A 25639-nucleotide genomic window follows, 5' to 3' on the forward strand; every position below is an offset into this window, starting at 1 on the left:
TCCAACAGAGAAGTTGGACAAACCCTAGATCTGAGAAGGAACGCTCAAGCACTCACACACTCAAAAACTAAACCGATGACTCTCTCTAGAACCGAGAATCAACGGAAGAAACGGAAGATCGGGGAAGATAATCGGCGAACGGCGCCGGAATCTAGAGAGAGAGAAGAGAGAAGCAGGAGCAGTTCACAAGAGAGAGAGAAGGTTCTGGATTCGAATGAGACGGATGTTAAGAGTCTCAAGACTCATAACTAGCATACCCTAAATCCAACGGCCCCAGGCCACGATCCTTGTGAGGCAGCCACGTGGCAGCCATCGGAGTATCCCTGATTAATTATTGGGTCAAATCAATATGGGTCACCAATAATCACTTGGACTGACTGAACTAAATCTGCCCAGCCGAAATAAAACAAAGCCCAAACACAATTAGAGTCCATTGTACTTCACAACATTAAAGTGAATGTTGGTGGTACTACTACTATGTAGTAATGCAGTGCGTATGAAATAGTAATGAACAACCACTGTATATTTGTGTCTCAATAGTACACCGTACACATGAACCGACGCTATTATTAAAGGTATACGTTTTCGAAATTTTGAAGTACTCTCAAGTCATGTCTTATTTTATTTTATTATTATAGTAGTTCATAGTTATATTTCATTTAGTTTTTTATTATACTTATTTTATTAATACTAGTATTTTATAAAAATTCACAAACATTAATGTTTCTTTCTCTCGCATGTATTTGCAAATATGAGTTTGATATCACGTGTATTTATCTAAAATAATTGAGATGTCATATGTTTTACTGCATGCATCTATCACATCTGCAGATAGTATTTGACGTCATGTGCATTTTTTTTTTAAAAAGTAATTAAAATGTCAAATGCATCACTTCTTTATTACTCTTTTTACTGCAAACATGTCTACATGTAATTGCGGATAATATTTGTATTACATTCATATGCATCACTTATTTATCACTAGTTTATTGCAAGTGTGTCTATTATATGCATTTTGTTTATTGCAAGTGTGTCTATTATATGCATTTTGTAGATAGTACTTGATGTAGAGGTGGCCACGGTTCGAAAATCGCCAGTTCCGGTTCGGAACCGGCGGTTCCGGTTCGTCGAGATCGTGAACCGTAACCGGCCCGGATACCGGTTATCCGGTTCCGGTTTAACCGCCGGTTACCGCCGGTTCCGGTTCCGGTTACTAACCGCCGGTTTTTCACCGGTTCCGGCAGTTCCGGGCCGGTTCCGGTTCATTTTTTTTTTTTTTAATTTTAGAGTTATTAAATCTTAGAGTTATAACTTTTATTGCAATTCTATAGTAAAATCCAAAGAGAATCGATAACGATAAAGAATTGCAATTTTATTGATTTGAAACTTTGAATGTAAATTTCTACAATACAATATTACAATTACAAGTTACAAAATACAACAATACTACAACTATACACTTGAATTTAAAATTTAAATACAAAATTACAATTTACAAAAAACATATTAAAAGTAAAGTTGAAACAATTAGAAAAAAAAAAAGAAATAAAAGGAAAAGGACTTGAGCTCAACTTAAATTTAAAATTTAAGTTGAGGTGCCTACGTATCCTTAATGCTCAATTGCATTGAGGAATCAAAGTCCACGTAGTTCTCTTACCTTGCTTACCTTGTTGGTTGGCGGTTGACGACGGTTGGCCTTCATTCTCCACCTTCATCCTCGGTGTCGGTGAAGGTTTCCTCACTCTCTTCACGAGCATCCCAATCTGGTTCTTGCGCTCTCCTTGCAGCTTTTCCCCAATCATCAAGTAACATCACGGCTTCCATATTTCTCGCGGAGAGTTTGCTTCTTCTCACGTCCAAGACACATGCTCCAACACTGAAAGCGGACTCGACGGCTACAGTGGAAGCCGGGACTGCAAAGATCTCCTTAGCCATTGACGCAAGTATGGGATAATCTTTCTCGTGTGTTCCCCACCACTCTAGGACGTCGATTTGGGCGGGTGTAGGACCTGCATCACTAAAAGTATGGTGGCGTGCTTCCAAATAAAAATCTAACTCGCTTACCGATCCCATTGAGGTGGACCTTGAACTTGAGCTTGTGCCGTAGCCGTATAAGTCGGCTAATTGTGATTGAGCATCGGGGTCATCATAAGCAAAACCAAAACCGCCGTATTGCTGCGGTTGAGGAGCATGTTGTGTACGTGGATGAATTTGGTGGGTACGGTTATACTTTTCTTCATATTCGGCAAAGAGAGTATGCAAACTACTTTCAAATTGAGCTTGAACAAGTGATCTATCAGGAATGGTTAGTTCAAAAACTCTCGAGGTTTCATTATCATCAAAAGGCAAATTTTGAAGTGGACTAAGATCAATAGAACGCAAATTTTGATAATAGAAATCTAAGATCTTAGTTGTGCCAGCTAATTTCCATTTCGGATCCAAGCACTTAGCAATTAAAAACACAGTTGGAATTTCACTAAAATACTTCAACCATTTTTCAATCATATAAAATAAAACACACATTAACTCACGAGATCTAGCATTTTTCATGCATGTTTTAAAACCAAGTGCTATATACATGCAATGCTCTAACACACGAACAAATGTGCAATAGTAAACACCCGATAATTCAACGGTCGCACATTTGAAAGCTTTGAACAATTGACATAAACTCATGCTTTGGTCCCAACAATTAGGCGTAAGAACTATATCACCATAGGGATTAGTTCTAAAAAAATCGCACAAAGCATCTCTATGCTCCAAAGTAGAATTGAGGCAATCATATGTAGAGTTCCATCTAGTAGACACATCCATTATAAAAGTTGTATACCTGATGTTCCTGTTACGGCAATATTTTTTCCAAGCCTTGCCAAGCTTGAAATGGATCGCTCTAACTGCATTTCTAATAGGATCAACATGTTTTTGCCATAAAGAAAGCGCATCTTGTACACATAAGTTCAAAATATGACATACACATCTTTGATGAAAATACTTACCATCGATAATCGGAGAGCACGCATCAATCAAGTCGCTAATACTTGCAGTATTAGCAGTTGCATTATCAAAAGCAATAGAAAACACCTTATTGCATAATTGATATTCATTCAAAACTTGAATAATTAAATAAGCAATTGCATTTGCAGTGTGTGGTGTAGGAAAATCTCTAAAAGCAATTAAACGTTTGTTCAAAGACCAACTATTGTCCATAAAGTGAACCGTAATTCCCATGTATGCATGCTTTTGGAAAGCGTCAGTCCATACATCAGAGCAAATATTCACTTTGTGTCCCAAGTTACTCAAATATCGTGATAAATCTTTTTTCATTTCATTATATTGATTTTTGGTAGATCGTTGAATACTAGTTCTAGGTAGTCTTTTTGAGTTCAAATTATAACACTCTTTCATCGAATCTTCGTAATCTTGATTATCATAAACATTAAAAGGAAGATGATGCATGGCAGCAAATTTAGCCATAACATCAGTAGTATGCTTATGATCATATCTTAAAAGAGCGGAGGACGGCGTACCTGTTTGAGACGAACCGGAGGCGGAGCCATGGGCACTCGCACTTTGGAAGTTGAGTTGGGTTTGGCTAGCGCTATGCCCATATAGTTCGGGATGAATTGTCGTCATGTGACGGATGAGAGAGCCATATCCCCCGGACTTCTTGAATTTGTATTTTTTGGTGCAGTAGTTACAATATGCCATAAAAAATACCGGCACTTCATTAGCGGAAGAAACTATTGGGACCTTTTTGAAATGTTTCACAAATATATCAGATTTATATTTAGTTTTTTCTCCGCGGCCGTCTTGTGAAGGGGGGGGCATTTCCTCATTTTCGTGGTCACCGTCACTGTCCTCATTATCATCGTTCAGATTAACATTAACATCATCAATATCGTAATCATCGACCGAGATGTAATTATCAGCATCGGATTCGGCGCCAACCGCGCCATGACCACCCAATTGGGATAGTGCAATGGCTGCAGCTGCACGACGATCTTCTTCCATCTACAAATAGTATACGTAGTATGTACGAATTAGAATTTAGAAGATGATGAACATAGAAAAATCATGAACTCAAACTTATTAAGTTATGACTTTATGTATAAAAAAAATAATATGCAAAATATTTTATAACTTACTTGTAAGCGAACAGCCTCAGCATGGGAAACCTCTTCCAAAATTTCTCGACGAGTAGGTCGTCGTGATTTTCTCGGACGGGTAGATTGATCTTCTGCAATTCCTTTGCCCCGTCGATCACGGTCACCACCACCACGAGAAGAAGACATATTTTTTTTATAGTAATGTAGTTGAACAAGTTGTAAGTTGTAACTAATATGAAGTGCAAATTATGAAAATTGATGAACAACTTAAGTAAACAAGTAGAGAGCAAATTGAGAGAATGAGGTAGAGAATAGAGAATTGGAGATTGAGAGAGAAATCCTTGTTAACACAAGAATGGGGTGAGTAGAAGTGATGAAGAAGGGGGTATTTATAGATAAAAATGGAGGGAAAATCTGATATTAAAAAAAAAAAAAAATTTAAATTCAAAATTTGAAAACGGTCGAAAAATGCCGGTTTTCTGACCGAACCGCCGGTTTGTGTCAGAAAACCACCGGTCTTTGACCGAAAACCAGCGGTTTTCGACACCTTTTCAGACCCTACGCCTGAACCCTAAACCCTACGCCTGAACCGTCGGGAACCGGCGGTTTTGTGTCAGGAACCGCCGGTTTTCTGACACAAACCACCGGTTTTCTGACATAAACCGGCGGTTAACCGTCCTTTTTCAGACCTACGCCCTGCAACCCTACGAACCTATCGGCGAACGGCTACATTTTCCAGGTTAACCGCCGGTTCCCGTTGCATATTTCTTGAACCGTAACCGAACCGTAAAAACCGTGTAAACCAGATTTCGAACCGAAACCGTCGTCCGGTTCCGGTTCCGGTTCCGAACCGCCGGTTGGAAACCGGCGGTTAACCGGCGGTCCGATTTGGTTTGGCCACCTCTAACTTGATGTCACGTATATTTTTGTGTAAAAGTAACTGAAATCAAAGATTTAGGTGGGGGTCGACTGGCCTCTACCCCATTCCATTGGTACCATTCGAGTCGAGGTTCGAAGCTGCCTTCCACCCTTTGAAGGTATACACTCTTGCATTATCTTTCTTAGACGTCCCCAAACCGAACCGGCCCGGCCGAACCGGTCCGGAACCGTCACCGGCGGTTCGGAACCGGGAACCGGAACCGCGGCGGCGGTTCGGAACCGGCTAGGGGGCGGCGGTTATGGCGGGCCGGTTCAGGGTCGAAACAAAATGAGAACCGGAACCGCCGGTTCGAAACCGGCGGTTCCAAACCGCCGGTTTCGCGGTTCCGGCAACTTTTCAGGCGTAGGGGCGGTGGCAGCATAGGTGTGCAGGCGTAGGGTGGCAGGAAACCGGCGGTTTCTGTCAGAAACCGGCGACTAAACCGCCGGTTTTCTCGGGAACCGGCCAGAAACCGCCGGTTCCGGCAGCTTTTCAGGCGGTCTAGGCTAGGGTTGCAGAGTAGGGTGGCAGAACGGCTAGAAACCGCCGGTTTGGCGTCAGAAACCGGCCAGAAACCGGCGGTTTCGTGTCAGAAACCGGCGGTTCAGGCGGTAAACCGACCGGTTTCAAATTTCGAAAATTCAATTTTTTTTTTTTTTTATTAAATCTGATTTTTTCTCCTATAAATACCCCATCTCCCCTTCATTTCTACTCACCCCATTCTTGTGTTAACAAGGATTTCTCTTCTCAATCTCACAATTTCTCTCATCTCTATCTCCATTCTCTCTAATTGTTCAAGTTGTTTACTATATTTGTGCAAATTGTTCTTATAATTTACTTCAATTGTCTATCATAATCATCCGGTCATCCCTCACTACTCTTGTTATACTCTCTCTTTATTTTTCAATTTGCAAAAAATGTCTTCATCTCGTCGTGGTGGTGATCGGGGCAAGGGAATTGCCCAAGACCAAGATCAAAGTGGTCTTCGGAAATCAAGACGCCCTAGTCGTCGTGAGGTTATGGATGAGGTTTCCCGACAAACCGCTATGCGTTTGCAAGTAAGTTGTTCGAATATTAATTTTACAAATTCTTATTTTTGGTACTATACGTTATTTATATCATTTATAACTTTATATATAATATTTGTAGGCCGAAGAAGATCATAGGGCTGCCATGGCACTTAGCAACATGAGCGGCGGCGAAGGTTACGAGTCTTATCACTCTTATGGTAACGTGAATTTATCATCCGACGACGACGGTGATAATGGTGGAGGATCTGCACAATATCCTCCGACGAGCGCCGGACAAGTTGGTGAAAATGATGAAGCGGTTCCTCCTCCTGAAACTCAAACCGAGCGGGGTAAGGCTAATAAGAAGGCCTTGAAATCGGATATTTTTGTTAAACATTATAAAAAAGTCGCGGTAATAGATGCAACCACTAAAAAACCGACCAATGAATTCGTCGCATATTGTAACTATTGCGATAAATCCTACCCCTTTTTTGTCGGTGGGGGCTATGGTACTCTCCATCGTCATTTAAAGGCAAAGCATCCGATCGAATATGGGGCCGCCAAATCCCAAACCCAACTAAACTTCCCATCCGGTGCGTCTGAAACAACAGGTACGCCTCTTTTTAAATATGATCATAAAGTCGCTCAAGATGCTATGGTTAGATGGGCTGCAATGAAGCACTTGCCTTTCAATTTTTTTGATGACAAAAAATATGAAGTTACTATGCAAACCGCTTTTAATGTCGGTGCTAAAAGAATACCCGCAACTTCACATCAAAGATCTAACAACAGACAATTTTTTGAGAAGCATGTCCACCTTGAGTCACAAAGTAAACATTTGCTCTGATGTGTGGACTGATGCTTTTCAAAGAAATTCTTATATGGGCATTACATGTCATTTTTTGGACAATAGTTGGACACACAAGCGTTTGATTGGTTTTAGACAATTTCCTACGCCACACACCGCACCCGCAATTGCTGCTTTAATTATTCAAGTTTTGAATGAATATAGATTGTGCAATAAGGTATTTTCTGTTGGTTTTGATAATGCAACCGCTAACACTGCAAGTATTGCCGACTTAATTGCGGCTTGTGCCCCGGTTATAAATGGTAAGTACTTTCATCAAAGATGCATTTGTCATATTTTAAATTTATGTGTACAAGATGCTCTTTCTTTGTGGCAAAAACATGTTGATCCTATTAGAACTGCCGTAAATTTGATCCATTGGAAGCCTCAGATTGGTAAGGCTTGGAAGAAATATTGTCATCAAAAGAAGATCAGGTACACAAATTTTACAATTGATGTGTCTACTAGATGGAACTCCACATATGATTGTTTGAACTCTACTTTGGAGCATATAGATTATTTGATTGATTTTTTTAGGACTTATCCCGTTCCTGATTTATATTTATCGCATGCATGTTGGGAGCAAAGCATGAGTTTGTTTAAATTGTTCAAAGGTTTCAAAAATGCGACTGTTGAGTTATCGGGTGTTTATTATTGCACATCTGTTCGTGTTTTAGAGCATTGCATGTATATATCACTTGGTTTTAAGACGGCTATGAAAAATTCCATTACAAATCCTGAGTTGATGTGTGTTTTATATTATATGATTGACAAATGGCTTAAGTATTTCAGTGAGATTCCAACGGTGTTTTTGATTGCAAAGGTTTTGGATCCGAAATGGAAATTAGTCGGTACCTTGAAGATTTTAGAATTTTATTACAACAATTTGAGTTCTATTGATCTTCAACCACTTCGGGATTTGCAATCCAAAATCAATGAGGACAACAACAACAACAACAACAACAACAACATACGTTTGTCCGAAATATTCCAAATAAACCTCCCCAATCTCTCCGTCATCAAACATGCATTTGAGTTTGAGTTGCGAACTCTCTTTGCCGAATACGAAGCCAAGTACAACAGTACCCACCAAGTGAGACAACGACCCACCCCTCATCAACAATACAGTTTTGGGTTCTTTCAAGTTGATGACCCCGACGCACAATCCCAATTGGCCGACCTATACGGTTACACCACCAGCGGTAGTTCGTCGGCAAGGAGTACGGTAAGTGAGTTAGATTTATATTTTGACTCACGCTTTTCTTTGAATGAAGATGAAGGTCCCGTTCCCAACCAAATCGACGTCCTCGATTGGTGGGGAACACATGAGAAAGATTTTCCCATCCTTGCATCAATGGCCAAGGAGATTTTTTCAATTCCGGCTTCCACTGTCGCCGTCGAGTCCGCTTTTAGTGTTGGAGGCAACGTCTTGGACGATAGAAGAAGTAGACTATCCGGCCAAAATATGGAAGCCACCATGTTACTTGACGATTGGTGTTCGGCTGACATTAGAGATCAAGAGCTAGATTGGAACACCCAAGTACAAACCGACCAAGACTACTACCCCGACGAAGAAGAAGAAGAACAATGAGGTGGAGTGGGGGGTCTACCGCCGATTGCCGAATAGGTAAGTAAGGTAAGAGAACTACGTGGACTTTGATTCCTTAATGTAATTGAGCATTAAGGATACGTAGGCAACCCAACTTAAATTTTAAATTTAAGTTGGGCTCAAGTCCTTTTCCTTTATTTCTTTTTTTTTTCCAATTGTTTCAACTTTAAAATATACAAATACAATTATATAATTGTATTTGTATATACTCTAATCGATGAAGAAGACTTCTCTATAAGACTAAATCCGGGAGACTTTTGACAATTCTACCATGATTGTTGATGGTTAAATTAAACTCAACAATTAAGGTTGAATTGCTAAAGGTATCCTCAATTTAGTTATATAGAAACATCTCCTTCGCCGACTAAGAGTATATATATAATATATTATACTATCTATTTGCATTTATAATTTATTGTTTTTTACTTAAGATTTTTTATTTAAATTGTTATACAAGCTAACAAGCATGTATTATGTTATGTATTAAGACTTAAGTCTTTTGACTCTTTTGTAATTTCAATTTTCAACATTTGTATTTGTAATATCAACATATTGTTCAAATTTGTATAATTGTATAATTGTAATTTGTAATCATTGTATCAATAAAATTCCAATTGTCCAACTTCAATGTCGACTTCTACTCTATTTGTCAATTGTCATTTTCGTTATATTTATTTATTCGATAGTAATTAGTAAGTAGAACACTACAACTACAAGATGTAATTTGTAATTAGAACTATAAATGAATAAATTTAAAAAAAAAAAAAAATGAAATTGAACCGCCGAACCGGCCCGGAACCGGCCCGGAACCGTCTGAAAACCGCCGGTCTTGAACCGGCGGCGAACCGTCATCGAACCGGTTCATGAACCGGAACCGCCTGACCCTAGGCGGGCCGGTTCAGGTTCCATATTTTTTGGAACCGGAACCGACGGTTCCGAACCGGGAACCGGCGGTTCCCGAACCGTGGTGACGTCTAATCTTTCTCTTTATCATTTTATCATCTTGTTTGATATTATTGAACGACGTCACGAAGGTATACAACGAGAGGGACATATGTACTATTTCTAATTTCTAATGAAAGGAATTTAAGTCGGTCGTTTTTTAGAAAATGGAAAATCTACTTATTATAGGACAGATAGAGTTCAATTTGAACAATGATAGTAGAAAGGTCACAACTCACAAGTCCCTAGAAATTAATTATGTAGTATAAAGTTAGAATAACGAAACAATAATAGAGGGAAGAGCCGCAATCCCAAACAAAACCATCAAAAGATGAGAAATGTGATGATGCAAATTAAATATTTTGCACACTAAAAGACAGTCTTAGGAATTCGTATACGTGGTTTTTCTATATTTATCCATCGCCGCCGCCCTTCTCCACAAATTTCAAACATTTCAATTTTATGTCAGAATTTAGCACCGCAATGCTATGTTCATACAGTGTGACGATTATATATTTTACCATTGTAATTAACAATTGTGATAAGTTTCATTTTTGTTAATACATTATCAGTACTTAATATAATTATGTGAAATTAAATATACGAAAACAAATACAGAATATTGAATCAAATATCAAGATTAGAGTCCCAAGTTTATTCTCTATAAGAGAGTCACAGCGTAAACGCTAGACTAACACAACTAATTTACGCATCTAATCCCACACTCTTACTTTTGTATTCATGCATTGATAATTATATCTATGCAATTAATCTAGCAAGAAGTAAGTAATGATTAAACTTCTCAATATTTTCAAATCAATCCAACTCCAACTAAATAATTTCTCAATCTCATAACTCGTTATTTGAAAAGATTAAACAAGGGACAATTAGTATAAAGCATATTAACTAGTGGAGTACTACTATATACTAGTCCGATAAAACATAAATCATCAGAGACAACTATAAAAAAAATCCGATAATAACACTTTTTAATACTGTTAAGGAGGCTAATTTGTGTATTTAATAACCACTACACTTTATAAAATGTCTTTATTGTTATTGTCTTAACTAAAATAAAAGAAAAACAAATAGAAAAAGTAAAAATTTAAGATATTTTACTTTCCATTTAGAGATACTTTCTGTTGTATCTTAAATTATAATTACTTTTACAAAAATTTCAAATACTAATAATTACGTCTCAATTTTTATCTCCTCCAAACATAAATTTTTTTTAGCGAACGATAAGACTCTATAGTAAAAGTAAACAAGCACTAGTACTATAAAACACACCATAAACGAAAAAGTAGAGAGATGCCTAAATGCACAAGATCTTAACACAAAAAAAGAAATTACTGTTTTATATAAAAAATATTTAGAAAAAATTATTACTTATATGAATAAGTTTAGTATAGTAGTATATATTAAAATTTATTATGAAATAAAAGTAATTTTTTATTAGTGTAGCGCAAAAATACTAATGATTTTTATGTTTATAAGCGAATATATTGTTTTTATTATTTAATACAACTATATAAATAGTTACTATAAATAAATAGGCTGCGCCCCTTGTTTGGCGGAAGAGATGTGTTTTGATTCCATTCACACACACTCATAGTCATAGTAGATTAGTAGTAGTACATTTGCAGCAGAGCAGAATTGGCATATATATTTCAAAAGAAAGGCAAAAAGAAATGGGTGTTTATGGTGGAGAAGCGCTGGTGAAGTTGAGCAGGCAATTTTACGCTGTGTTTTGTTTAGGTGTTGTTCTCATCTCTCTTGTCGTTGCTAATCAGTATTACCACTCTCAATCCGAAGACGATGAAGTTTCTTCCCCCCGCCGCCGTCAGCCCCCCAACCGCCGCCTCGCCGCCTCAAACTAGTTTGTTTCCTACTATTTCTTTTTTATATTTCTACAACTCCTACCAAATATTAAGATGTTCTTTGTCTGAATATGTTTTTGTTGGATTATGATAAAATGGAAGAAAATACTCTTGCTAAAAGAGTGTGCCTTATCCTCTTCTCTGTTATTATTATCCATTCGGCCCACCCCAATTTTAAGGCTCGTAAATCATAATTATATGGGATCCTGTCAAAATCGAACAAAGCATAGTTAGAAGAATATTACAGAGAATATTATTATATGTAAAGTGCATAATCACGGAAAGAAGCATTATTTCAATTCCAAGAAGATATAATCTCGCTTGAAAATAAATTTTGACAGTCCATCAATAAGATTTACGGATTAGACTATTTTTTTAACAAAATCTGACCAACCTTCACACACCAAAATTTAACCAAACTATCATCTACTATCAATTAAGATTTACATAAATAACTCTGACCAAACTTCTACTACTATATAGGAGTATAAGATAGGTATATAATTTTTTTTCTATCAATTAATATCAGACATACAATTATCATCAATGAAACATTAAGAATGAGATGTTTAAATGTGCACAAAAGAATTTGACATACCTCTCTAAAATAGTACTCCGTGGAACTATAAAATAGTTAGTACTCCTATATCACAATTTGATCATTTTAGAACATAGATCAGTTTATCTGGAAACTCTCTGCAAAATTCGGCTAGATAAGAGAAGACGTGACCATGTGATCGTAACTTGATCACAGGTTGTGTGCACTGTGACAAACTTGGTAACAGATTTGTGTTTTTCACTTAGGAATGTCTTCTTGCTTTTTCACTTTTATTAGATGAATTTTAGAGCTTTACTTAGACTCTTATGAGTATGTTGTCTCCCCTCGTATGTGTTTCTTTACACTGATCTTCATCACTCTTAAAATAACTTCAATCACTTCAAAGACTTACGAATCATCTCGAGATTATCCATTACTTTTCAAAGACTTAAAATTCGAATTATAACCATTACTTTTGTAATTCCTCATAGGAGGAATCCCAACAAAAACATCTTGTTATATAGTCCCATACTCCCATTCAGAATTTTCATGATTAATAAATGCAACTCCAAAGTCTGATCTTTTCAGGCTTCCTAGTTGATCTGTTGTCACCATTGTTTTAGAATTCAGAGCCTATGCTTTGCAGTGAGAAATATACCACTAATACTCATTTGGGCTTTATTAGAATGCCCATTTGGCCATTTCTGTTGGGTCTTATGGCTTTAAAGGAATATTTTATCGATATCGGTAAAGCCGCACTTGGGTGCACAGGGACACAGTGTACACGCAGGTTTATTTGATATCTGATAGTGCTGCATAAAGTGAGTCACCTTGCTATGCCAATGCCAAAATCTTGGTTGTTTGGAAACTCAAAATAAATCAATAATTTTGTATCAAAATTAAAACAATTCAATAGTTAGATAATTTACATATACGAAATTAGAATTTGGCGAAAGTTTAGGAATAAATCAATTGCTTTTAGATTGTTACTTTTATAAAATGAGCGATGAATTTAAGATTTGGGTTCGGACCGAGAGAGGGTCGAGTTTGGGCTGGGGACGAGTTTTGAAGAGGGCCCGACCCGACCGGCCTGTGCACATTAATTATCTGTGTGTGTTCACAAGTTCGGATAAGATGGTCTACTGTTAAGAAAGTCTCATCTATAAATTTTGACAATGAGTACACGCAGAAATCATAATGAATGATTAATACTGAGAAGATTGCAATGAGAATGATGGGTATCTAATTTCTAGTCTACTGGTCCGTTCCATTTCTATCACATGCAACTATGCAAGTTCTGTCTTTGTACCATTATTGGATCTGGTCCATTCCATTTCTCTATCAAATTCCTTCTCTAGGGTTCATTGTTTAGTTAACTTTCTCATACAAATCACGGAGACTGTGAATTAAGTTTTCCGACTATCTAGAATAAAGTGAGTATGAAATTAAGTCAAATATTCATTGAGCTAAAAATTGTTTCTAAAAGGATTATAAATTATCCCCATGTTTAATTGTAAAGTACAAAAATATTCACACTTTTGAAACATACTACTAACATTTTGGGTATCAAAAATTGATGATTCACGTTTGCGTAACTAGATACTACTACTACTTAGTTGTAACGATTTGTAATCATATTGATAGTTTGATTGTGATTGTGGGAAAACGTTAAAATCTCCCAACCACACTTGAATAAATATTAGTGCTTCCAAGTATCATCTATTTGATTGCTTACGATTTCATTTGAAGAACAAGTCTAATCACTAGAAGATGAAACACAGTTTAATTATTAACACGTCGTTTTTAAAATTATCAAAATATCCCAATTCGTATATGAATGAGATAATTAAAAAAAATTAAAATTTTATAATTTAATATTTTGATTTCAAAGATTTTACGACCGATCAGAATTTGATTTTCTGGAATCTGCACGAACCAATTCGAGGCCAGGTGAATTTACATTTCGCATTGTTGTTATGAGCATTCATTGCTTCAAGGTTTAGATTTTTTCCCCCTTTGCTTTTTTAGCTCTTGTTTTTGCATGTGGGGAATATTTTGAATGGTTAAAGGTAGTGATTATTCTTGGCTCATAAATCAAAAATAGAACATGAAAACAAAAAAAATTAATTTAAAGAATTTTTGCAGTATGATTTTACAGGAAGAAAAGATTTGGTCAAATTTGTGAAATTGGTTGGGGAGGCTGGTCTCATGGTTCATCTTCGAATAGGTCCTTATGCTTGTGCAGAATGGAACTATGGGTAAGCAGAATTTTCTTTTCAACATAAATCACTTGATTCCAGACAGTATTACATCAAACATAACTGTTTATGCTAACTTGCAATCCATGAAAAGGTATGCTTAACAAGAGTATTTACTCAAATTTCTCACAGGGGGTTTCCTATGTGGTTGCATTTTATTCCCGGAATAGTTATGCGAACTGATAACGAGCCGTTTAAGGTATCACTTCTACTGTTTTCAATATTAAATCTGATTGCTGGTATTGATGCTATACAAATGATAATAGTACACAATTTTTCTGTTTAGGTTGAAATGAAGAGGTTTACAGCCAAGATTGTGAACATGATGAAGGAAGAAAATCTATATGCATCCCAAGGTGGACCCATTATTTTGTCACAGGTATAGTCACGAACTTTGGTAAATCTTGCAAGCACTAAAAAACACTATGCATAAGGTACCATGAATTGTCTGCACGAAGAGACTACTATGGACTTAATTTGTTTCCTGCTTCTTTCTAGATTGAGAATGAGTATGGGAACATTGATTCAGCATACGGTAAGAGTGCCCAAACTTACATAAGTTGGGCTGCATCAATGGCTGTATCATTGGACACAGGGGTACCCTGGGTCATGTGCCAGCAAAGTGATGCTCCGAATCCCATAGTGAGTCTTACTGTCCTGATCTTTCTTTTTTCTGTTTTGAGCATAATTAGTTAATCTTGGTAGTTAAGAGGTTGTCCTAAAGGCCCTAAACCAGTATTTGTGGAAATTATACAGATCAATGCTTGTAACGGGTTTTATTGCGACCAATTTACACCAAATGCAAATAGCAAACCAAAGATGTGGACAGAGAACTGGAGTGGATGGTAGGTCATTTAATTTTCTTCTTTTTTTTTTTCGCGGAGATAAGCTATATGCATTTAACTAGCACGTTAGAGTCAAGCTTCTTCGACATTCTCTAACAGCCTATGGTGTTAACAAAAAAATCAGGTTCTCCTCATTTGGCGATCCTGTGCCTCGCAGGCCTGCAGAAGATACTGCTTTCTCCACAGCCCGTTTTTACCAGCTTGGTGGAAGTTTCCTAAACTACTACATGGTATTTTTATTGTCATCGCCACTCTTTGACAGCTTAAATTAGATCCTGCATGATATTTGATATGAACTTTACTGCATTTTAACAGTATCATGGTGGAACTAACTTTGGTCGTACTTCTGGGGGACCTTTCATCACAACGAGCTATGATTATGATGCTCCAATTGATGAATATGGTATGCCACCGTTATCTGTTCTTACAGTAGGCATAGCTCTGAGCATCTAGCATAATGGACTGTCAAATCATAGAAAATTGTATATTGTGATCCTTATCCTTAATATCCTTCCTCATCTCGATTTTTTAAGTTATGAGTTATGGTGTCATAGGCCTTCTGAGACAGCCAAAGTGGGGTCACCTGAAGGATGTACACAGTGCTGTAAAGCTTTGTGAAGAGGCACTAGTGGCAACAGATCCGGCAACTACTTCTCTTGGTCCCAAATTGGAGGTAGGATACCTAATATACCAATTACTCGAGAACAAAAGATGAGCATTGAGAGTTGACCCCGTTTCCTGTTTCAGGCTACAGTTTACAAAACCGAATCGGGGCTGTGTGCTGCATTTCTCGCAAATGTGGACGACCAATCTGATGCAACTGTGAACTTCAGTGGAAATTCTTATCACTTGCCTGCCTGGTCTGTCAGCATCTTACCTGACTGCAAGACTGTGGCTATTAATACCGCAAAAGTATGGCCTCCTATCTTCTGCTTTATTTCTCTTCTATAAATTTTAGATGATGCTGGTTTGCACTCTATTTTTGAAGGTAAGTTGGATTTTTATAATGTTGGAGCTTATAGTGTCTTAATTCAGGTAGATATGACTGAGCTTCATAATGCTTCTTTTCCAAAATACAGATCAACTCTGTGGCCACCATTGCAAAGTTTGTTCCTCAACTCTCGCCAAAAGACACAACTGTTGAAGATGCATTCTCAGGGTGGAGTTGGATCAACGAGCCTGTAGGCATATCTAGCAACAGTGCGTTCACAAAGCTAGGCTTACAGGAGCAAATAAATACTACTGCTGATAAAAGTGACTATCTTTGGTATTCTCTGAGGTAAATATCATCCAAAATCGCTATTCTGTTCGGATTCAGTTCCAGCATTTTGATATTCCTTGATTGTTTCAGCACTACAATAAAAGGAGATGAGCCTTTCCTGCAAGATGGATCTCAGACAGTGCTTCATGTGAGTTCGCTTGGTCATGGGCTTTATGCTTTTAACAACGGGCAGCTTGTAGGTAACAGAAAGAGTGTGCTCCTCCTTAGATTTGTTGTCAGTGTGACTGAGTTATGAGCAGAGAGGCAGACTTCAATCAAACTTTTTACAGATATTATCACTTCAAATTTTATGGTACAGAAAATTGTACCAATTATATTCTAGAAATTGATGTTTCGGCATGTTTTTTCAGGGAGTGCGAAAGGAAACTACAGCGACCCAAGTGTGTCTGTAGATATACCTATCAACCTCGTATCTGGAGAGAACAAAATTGATCTTTTGAGTTTGACAGTGGGATTACAGGTAAAGCAATGATCTGCTCTGAGATTCCATTATGTAGAATCATAAAGTTTCTCTAATACAGAACTCTATCAATCAGAATTATGGAGCATTTTATGATACAAAAGGTGCAGGAGTCACTGGTCCTGTGCAGTTGAAAGGTTCACATAATCAATCTACTATTGATCTTTCCTCAAAACTGTGGACATATCAGGTTCTTGAAGCATACTATAGAATTGTGATCCATACTGAATCCTGCATCTAAATTCTAAATTGTTCTTATATTACACACTCACAGCCTATATCCGCGATTCAGTTACACATATACAACAAACATGTTTTCTACGCTTACTAAAAAAAAAGCTGTACATCTTTTTTATTTCTTGCTTTGAAATATACAAACTCAGATTGGTTTGAGAGGAGAAGAGTTAGGCCTATTCACTGGAAGTTCATCTGAATGGATAATGCAGCCTACTTTGTCCAAGAATCAACCATTGGTTTGGTACAAGGTTTGTTTGTGATTTACTTTATTACACCAAAGAATCAACTCTTGAATTGATGGTGTATGAAATCTCTCTTTCACATAGACAACTTTTGAGGCTCCCACTGGAAGCAGCCCAGTAGCAATCGATTTCTCAGGAATGGGGAAGGGTCAGGCATGGATAAACGGGCAGAGCATTGGCCGCTACTGGCCCAGACGCGTAGCTTCAAATGCTGGCTGCACTGAATCTTGCAACTACAGAGGATCATTCAGCCCCAGTAGATGCATGAAGAATTGTGGACAGCCAACTCAGCAATTGTAGGCACTCTTTCAACTTCTTACGTACAAAAAATGGATATCTTCACCAATCAGGTACTTAACCATCATGTCTTGTAGCTATCATGTCCCACGGTCGTTGCTGCAACCAGGTTCAAACACCATGGTCTTATTCGAGGAAATGGGAGGCGATCCTACACAAATATCTTTCGCCACAAGAGAGACTGGAAGCATATGCTCTCATATATCAGAGAGTCACCCCATCCCACTGAGTACCTGGATGATTTCAGATGAAGAAACGAGGAAACAAGCTCAACCAACTCTATCACTCGACTGCCCTTTAGACAATCAGGTCATATCTGAAATCTTGTTTGCCAGCTTTGGAACTCCTCAAGGGGCGTGTGGAAGTTTCAGCCATGGTGAATGCAGCAGCAAAGAGGCTCTTTCAACTGTAGAGAAGGTTCTACTCCTCACTCTATTTGATCATGATTGTTGGCTGCCTTGCTTAGTGTGAATTATTTGTGCAGGCCTGTATAGGGTTAAGAAGCTGCAGCATCATTGTCTCGGCTGACACATTTGGTGATCCGTGTGGAGGAATCGCAAAAAGTTTGGCTGTTGAAGCTTCCTGCAAATGGTTAGATCCACATGAAGATGCATATAGTGGCAGTATCCGTTCTTTGTGAAGTCTTTATAAGGTCGATAATAAGCCATTACGATGAACGAGAATCCTCTCTATTTATTACTCCTATTTTGTTTTTCGATTGTATATATTACTTATCATGTATCATGTTGGAGCAGATTGTATATAAAATATATCCTCGTATTATCAATAAGACCAACTATATTTATATTCAATGTATTGGTAGGATTAGATTCAAATAAAAGCATACTTCATTTAAATAGAGTTCCAAAGAATTTTCACTTAGTCTTTATAAAATATTTGCACTTTCATAATATTGGGTTCAAACTTTAAATCCTAGAATCGAGATAATTACGAGACAATTACAGCCATGTGACCGTGAAAATGCAGTTACTTCTTACGAAAAAACATGTTTTTGTGATACGTCAATGTATATTATTGATCCCATTCCTTTGTTTTTTTGGTTGATAATAATAATTTTTTATTAATCTAATTGATAATAGATCCGTTATTTAATAATCCAATTTTGCAAGTGTGGACCAACTATTATTTAATTGGACTTCACAAAGGAACTCCTATTCTTGTTTTAGATAAGTCCAAATATAAGTGCATCCAATACCTACTTGTGATCTTATTCTATTTCTCCATGGAATTAATAATTTCATTTAGATGTATGTAAGATGGAATTTATGAATGGGACTTGTGCTTAGCAAGAGATGCTCTCGGTCAGGAAGTGGGAAGTGGGAAGTGGGAGTGGGAGTGGGGCGCAAGAACACCTTTTTCTCCAATATTATTTTAAAGGTGAAATATAAAATTTAAAAAACGAAGTAAAGTTCCAAATCACACATACTTTCAAGTTGCAAAACTTGAATTTCGAGCTTTACATAATAAAATATATTTGTAGTTGGAAGATTCTATTACATAAACAAAGTCACAAAAATCCTCGTCCATTTGAAAGCCTTATCTCAGAATCTTTGCCAGATGATGACTCATTAAGCTTCATTATAATATACTCCATTTAGGAAATTAGTCGGTGTAATTTTTCACTTACTAATTGAGTGTAATTTTTTTACTAACTCTTCATCATATAAAAACATTAGATAAAATATACTATGACAAGTGGATTTTGTAATTTTAGGTAGAGAATGGTGCCATTAAGCGTCTTGTCCATAGGTTTTGATAAAACGTGGGATGTTGGATCCTTACATGGCATAACTCTCAATTGATGGTTGAATTTATCCAACACCACTGTCTTTTATAATTCATAGTTGGAGAATCTCGGGTTTATTTTCATTATAGGAATTATATCAATCACTAATTTGGTGGAGGAATTTCAATTGAATGTACATTATTCCTAAATCTTTAATTTTAGCTTTTTCAGTAAAATATCAAATTAATTTTATCATCCAGCTTGCTATGAAGGCAAACAAAATAATCGTAAATCTAATTTCAAACAAAATAATTACTCTCTCAAAAATTTAATGCGGCTTTTGTGCGTACATTCCATATTTTCCCCCCCATTTTTGTTAACAATTGAGAGAGAAAGAGAATGTATTATAATATGATGATCTGATATTGACATGATGATTATCATCTTTTCCCCCAACAATAGGATAATTGGAGTGGTAATCAAATTCAAAGTAGGCCATTTCAAATCTGTCATCTACTTTTTTCACTCAATTGGGAGGCAACCTACACTTTTTTGGCTCAAATTTTCTATATGCGTATTGTTTCACACGTTCGTTACTACGTGATATATTTCATACAATCTCAATTGATATTTCAAAATCAAATAATATATGCTTCCCCATAATGTCACTTCAACTTCATCCCAATTTCTCCAATTCGCTTTGTGCATTTTACAATTAAAGAAGAAGAGACATATAGAATCATAGATTATTTGTGTAAGTGCGATCAAGAAATGATGTAACTAAGATTCTTAAAATTGTGGGCTCAAAGTTAAATTACTGAGAAGATTTTAGTTACCTTTCCAATCATTAAGGTATTGCATTGCTAGTTGTGGAGTATTTAGTTTAGGAAGATATGTTATGGAGATTGAACTTCGATCTCTCACACTCTTAAATTAGTGAGGGAACAATGTATTTGGTATTAATCAATTTAATACCATGCATTTCGAGAATTTTGTTTTCACTTTCAATATTTTACAATTTTATAATTTTATCATTTCCGAATCTCATCTGACATCTTGCCCAACGAGTATTTAAACTAGATAGAATTGAAAAATGAGTTATCAGTCAAATATATTAAGGGCTTAAGGCCATGTTTAATAGGGGTGAACCTACCTTATTGCTTAAAATTCATGTGTGATCTAATATTCATTAAGTAATTAACCACCCATTAGCTACTCAATTATATTCATTCGGAATTCAATCGAAGAGGTTAGTGATTTACGACCAAAATGTGAATGTAACTGTGTCGTCTCATGATTACTATATTTGGTTGTATTCTTTAATACTAGTACTAGTATTAAATTGTAAAACATTTTATTACTAGTATATTGGACACGTAATCTTGTAGTAGTAGGAATAAAGTTAGAACCTTTTTTTCTAAGGAAATTAATTAGACCCTTTTTTAAAAATAAATAAGATACCGGATTACTGGTGAGGTGTGGTAGGCACAAAAGTGCCGGATTTTTCAGCACCTACCGGAAAATTCAAACAATTAATAAACTAAGATGAAACCTACAAATTGTTGACCAAAGTCAACTAAAGTGATTGACACATAGGAGCACGCCACGCACACATATAGATTAGGAATTGATCAATTAACTCAAATTTGTTTATCTTTCACAAAAGTCACGTCACAAGATCCTATTCAACTTTAATAATTAAACCAAACAAATATAATTAACAATATGTGAAACACTAAACCCCACAGTGGCAGTTAGTGAAGAGTGAAGCGAGGCCGCACTTTGGGAGTGCTATGAAATAGACACCAATACCATTATACCAACACCAACATCTGTGGCAGTCACAGTGGCGCCAAATTGCTTCATCTATATATATATAAATAGGGTATTAGTGGTGGAGCACCATTTTTCAGTTTATCAAATGATGAATCAACTACACAACAACAACAACTGGGCTGTTCATGTTAATGATGCAGCACCTACTACTACTCCATCTCAACCTCCACACCTTGCTCTCCCTATTCACAAGGTATTATCTACTACTCATCCTCTTCATGCTGCTCCCCTCTGTTTCCTCATACTCATCTTGACTTTGGAAGCTTTAATTTAGTTAGGGGAGCTGCTGTCCAAGCAATCCAGCTTTTTGTGTATCTCAGCATCTTACTTTATTCTCAGACTCAGACTCAGACAATCATATTCTGCTTCACATCATCATCTACAATATACCTTCATTTCTACATACCAACTTTTGTTTTTATAAGCAACTGTATCCATGAAGCTTGCTGCTTTCATTTTCCAACTGTCTATGAAAATTTGCAAGAAAAGAGCTATTAATATATGCAGAATTGCTTTATTCCCTAAAATCAGTGTTTAGTAACACTTGGTTTATTTTGATTCATCACTCACTGGAAATGGCTCTTGTTATGACTTGAAACTTTCTGTTGGAACTAAACAACATACTTCCATCAATTGATCTTTAGTTATTCCAACTTGTCTGCTTGCATGATCAAACTTGTGTTCCTTTCCTCAGTTGGAAAAATCTTTGGAAATGGCTGAAGAAACATCAAACAGCAAACAGTGGAGAAAATCAAACCTATTCTTGGAGATACCTAGCAGATCAATGGAAGTATCTCGCCAAGAATTCGTTCAAATAAAGATGCCTCCGCCCACACCAACTCCCACCCCCAAGAGAGTCAACTTCCTCCTAACACCTAGTCCTTCTGATTCAAGGCCATATGGATCACCCGGACCTTCCTCAACACGAGGCAGGTCATCCATCCGCAACCTCCTGCCAAAAGGCTTCAAGCAAAGAGCTTCCACTTCAGAGGCAGCCAACAATGATTCAATCTCTTCAACCACAGCCGTTGTTGGTTCACAAGATAAGCCATCCATGTCAAGATCATGGTCATTTTCAAAGATGTTTACTCCTAGGGCGAAGAAGGCATGCTCGTTGCCAGTAACCCCTATAGCCAATTCAAATCCGGGCTCTTCTGATGCTGGAAACGCGCATGTAAACTGTCCTCCTGCTCCTGATGATGTAAGAAGTTCTTCTTGTTTGTTCAATCTCAAAGAAAAACAACTTTGTTGCATTAGAACATAATTGTTACTTAATGTTGTATCTGAATTATATTTAAGTTTTTTGAGAAAAGACTGGTTTCTGGTTGATTATATGTTGTAGACAAAAGGAGTTAGGCGCATGTCGAGGTCACTTTCTGTCCCGGTGATCAGGAAAGAAAAGGGAACCCGAAAAATGGATTCATTCTTTCGTATTATTCCATCCACACCTAGACTAACCAAGGATGGCCAACCTCAACTACCAAATGTCACAAGTGTAGATGATGGTAACTTTTTATGGGCTTGCTTGCGTTCTTTTGAGAACTATAAGCTTTTCTACATAGAGTAAGAACACACATATATAGTGCATCATTAAAACTTGAAGAACTTTCATTACAAGAATTTCCTCTATTTATCAGAATAAAGCAGTTAGATTTTTTGTAAAAACATGGAATGCTATTGATTGAATATTCATTTCTGCATAGCATTGTGACTGCATATAAATTTGTGGTGATATATTTCTGAAAACAAGGCCTTTTCTTAATAGTGAAGTGGGGTTGATTTGCAGAAAACAGTGAAGCTGATGGTGAAGATATACCTGAAGAGGAAGCTGTTTGTAGGATTTGCTTGGTTGAATTATGTGAAGGTGGAGAGACCCTTAAAATGGAATGCAGCTGCAAAGGAGAACTTGCTCTGGCTCATCAAGAATGTGCAGTCAAATGGTTTGCCCTCAAAGGGAACAAGACCTGTGAAGTTTGCAAGCAAGAAGTTAGAAACTTGCCCGTCACACTTCTACGTATCCAAAGCTGTATAAATCGCGCTGCAGCCGCCAATAGCTATTCTGATTTGGAGATCAACGGGTACAGGCAAGCTCACCTTCATCTCCATCAAATCTTTACAAAGGCAATGCATATGTGCAGTTTCACTTGAATATGTAGTTTGTTTTATTACAGGGTTTGGCATGAAGTACCAATCCTTGTAATTGTGAGTATGCTGGCCTACTTCTGTTTTCTTGAGCAGCTTTTGGTAAGGCCTACTTTCATTCTATATAAAGTATACTATTTGAAATTATTATATACTCATATATCTGCTTCAACTGCAGGTTGGCAAAATGGGTAGCAGTGCAATCGCCATATCGCTTCCATTTTCTTGTGTACTCGGCCTCCTTGCATCCATGACATCTTCAACTATGGGTATGTTATGTCACAAACTCAGCCCCAGGGAAACAGATTTATACGGCTAAGACCTTATGTTAATTCAACACTATTGTATTAAACTCAGAACTAATAGGCTGCATAACTTCTACTTTATACAGTAATCTGAAAGTAGGCTAATGCCACGAGTTGTTTTTTGCCAGTGAAGAGAAGATTCGTTTGGATATATGCATCAATGCAGTTCTCTCTTGTGGTTCTCTTCGCTCATATTTTCTACAACTTGGTAAAAATACTTGTCTAATTTTCTTCTTGAACTTGAATGGTGGACATGATTTTTAGCTGAGAAACGCACAAGTCTGATTAGTCCAAGGGTATATATGCAGGTTCATGTGCAAGCAGTTCTATCAATCCTGCTGTCCACATTTGCTGGATTTGGTGTTGCTATGAGTGGTAGTTCGCTCATCGTTGAGGTGATGAGGTGGAAAAGAAGACGAGACGCTGCTAGGAATCAGAACAACGGAGGTGATGAGATGATGCTGCATCCCAGCCAGCACCCTGGAGGCGAAGCACAGAATCCAGAAACTTTTAGTGGGATCTAAGGTTTTGGTTAAGGTAGAGAGGAGTTGTTATATTTATGTGTTTGCAGAAAATAGCAGGTTTTTTAGCTGTTCAATTGTGATGAATACTTAGAGTTAAGTAGGATATTGAAATGAGGAATTTTGGTATGACTAATGTAGTAATGTAGAGAGAGAGTTTGGTCATGCACTTACTCAATTGGATTATGGCAATGGCAGCCTCGTGCATAGTAGTTGCCCAAAGCACTTATTTTAGGGCTTATGTTTTAAGAAAGTTGATGTAGTATGACCAAGCAAGTAAATGCTGTTGAGCATGCTCTTAATATTTCATGTGGTCATCCATTTTAATTTTCGACTTTTGATTTATATCTTTTTCTTTTTTACTCCATATGAATATATATTTAAAATTCACACACTTAAAATTTTCTCATTTAAATTTTCTTATTTTTGAGCATTAAAGTAATCAATTTTAATCGACTCCCTTCTTCCGGCGGCGTCGGTCTGAGCTCTCTCCCAGTTTGATTCTTCAATTGATCCCTGTAACTGTAATCTTTCCACTATTTTCCATCAGTTTTGTTAGGTGAATTGATTTCATGGGTTCTTCACAGATTTTAAATCTAACGAACCACTCCCGCCAATTGCAACCAGCAGTGAAATCTGATGAGATTAACAGTTCCGACAAACTCACTGAGGCCCCTTCTCTTCTCCTCTATCTTTCAACGCTCCACACGTACTCTCTCTCCCTCTCTGTATGTATATTTCCACTGTAAATGACTTTATCTTTCAAGTTTCTACTAGGGGTTGGCTAGATGATCTGTGTTATGAATTAAATGTGCTGCATATGTTTGATAAAATGCCTAGTAATTTGTTTTCGCAAAAGGGGTGCCGAGGCTGCAATTCCTGCATAGTTTCCCAAGTAGGATGGCTTGGGATTTGGAGATATGTGACGAGAAAACTGTGGAGCATTCCACAACGGGCTTAGTGCGGCCGGCAACTGCAGATTATGCAGGAGAGGCCATCCAAGCTCTCAAGGCTGGAAAAGTTATTGCTGCTCTACGGCTTTGCTTGTGATGCTTGGTATATCCCCATTCTCATATTCTTTGTATCTATCCCCACTTTTTCAAGTCTTCTTTTTTTTTATTTTCCACAGTGTCTTGTAACAACATAATAGCATGATATATCCGTATATATATTCGAATGATCTATAACTTTGATACTGTTCTTTCCTATGTTTCATGTTGGCAGTGCTAAGGAGGACACAATTGCAATCCTTGAGAGATATGGTCTTGTAGAAGAAAATAGCGTCTCATGACCACATTCGCAATTCCTACATTTGAATTTGATGTGTTACTCAATTTGATTATTTTGTATTGCATTATTACTCTTCTCTTTTGGTTTATCATGTTTTCTAATGAAAATTTGTATAGAATCAATCTGACGGAAACATATGCATAATACTAACTTCTATCAGAATCAGAATACATTAAAAATTGTGCAGAACCAAAAGAATTTGAGAAGAAACGCCATCATGATTCATAAATCATACAGGAGGATTTCTAGTTACTATTTTAACTATCGTAAATACCTAATCATCTTTGAATTTAAATGATTTTTTTATTTGTTTAGGGTGGATAATT

At 37.0% G+C, this 25639-nt stretch overlaps 3 protein-coding genes across 8 annotated transcripts; all 3 read left to right on the plus strand.

Moving 5' to 3' along the window:
* Nucleotides 1-5692: 5692 nt before the first annotated feature.
* On the plus strand, nt 5693-6771 carry LOC125219789. The gene is made up of 3 exons (XM_048121856.1): nt 5693-6083; nt 6175-6385; nt 6568-6771. The coding sequence occupies exons 1-3, from the start codon at nt 5943-5945 to the stop codon at nt 6636-6638; spliced, it is 423 nt and encodes a 140-aa protein (XP_047977813.1). The 5' UTR covers nt 5693-5942; the 3' UTR covers nt 6639-6771.
* A 6990-nt stretch (nt 6772-13761) lies between these two features.
* LOC125219788 (beta-galactosidase 8-like) lies at nt 13762-18284 on the plus strand. Its single transcript, XM_048121855.1, has 18 exons — nt 13762-13801; nt 13997-14109; nt 14242-14308; nt 14396-14488; nt 14608-14751; nt 14866-14954; nt 15079-15184; nt 15270-15357; nt 15509-15627; nt 15702-15866; nt 16034-16233; nt 16306-16415; nt 16587-16696; nt 16773-16886; nt 17080-17181; nt 17260-17471; nt 17550-17889; nt 17957-18284. The coding sequence occupies exons 2-18, from the start codon at nt 14060-14062 to the stop codon at nt 18110-18112; spliced, it is 2265 nt and encodes a 754-aa protein (XP_047977812.1). The 5' UTR covers nt 13762-13801; nt 13997-14059; the 3' UTR covers nt 18113-18284.
* Nucleotides 18285-21049: 2765 nt separating this feature from the next.
* LOC125218605 lies at nt 21050-25435 on the plus strand. 6 transcript variants are annotated; one of them, XR_007175983.1, is made up of 11 exons: nt 21053-21248; nt 21750-22256; nt 22398-22560; nt 22842-23139; nt 23227-23299; nt 23376-23466; nt 23631-23710; nt 23811-24039; nt 24611-24732; nt 24883-25079; nt 25248-25435. XR_007175983.1 is itself a non-coding variant. In XM_048120302.1 (8 exons), exons 1-8 carry the CDS (start codon nt 21141-21143, stop codon nt 24024-24026), a joined length of 1530 nt encoding a protein of 509 aa, XP_047976259.1. In that variant the 5' UTR covers nt 21053-21140; the 3' UTR covers nt 24027-24370. The 6 variants fall into 6 exon arrangements, 2 of the variants coding, with proteins under 2 accessions (XP_047976259.1, XP_047976258.1); XR_007175982.1 differs by having other exon boundaries at nt 24611-25079; XR_007175984.1 differs by having other exon boundaries at nt 24654-25079.
* The last annotated feature ends 204 nt before the right edge of the window (nt 25436-25639 follow it).

The sequence above is a fragment of the Salvia hispanica genome, chromosome 4 (assembly GCF_023119035.1).
Source record: "Salvia hispanica cultivar TCC Black 2014 chromosome 4, UniMelb_Shisp_WGS_1.0, whole genome shotgun sequence".
NCBI classification, from domain to species: Eukaryota; Viridiplantae; Streptophyta; class Magnoliopsida; order Lamiales; family Lamiaceae; genus Salvia; species Salvia hispanica.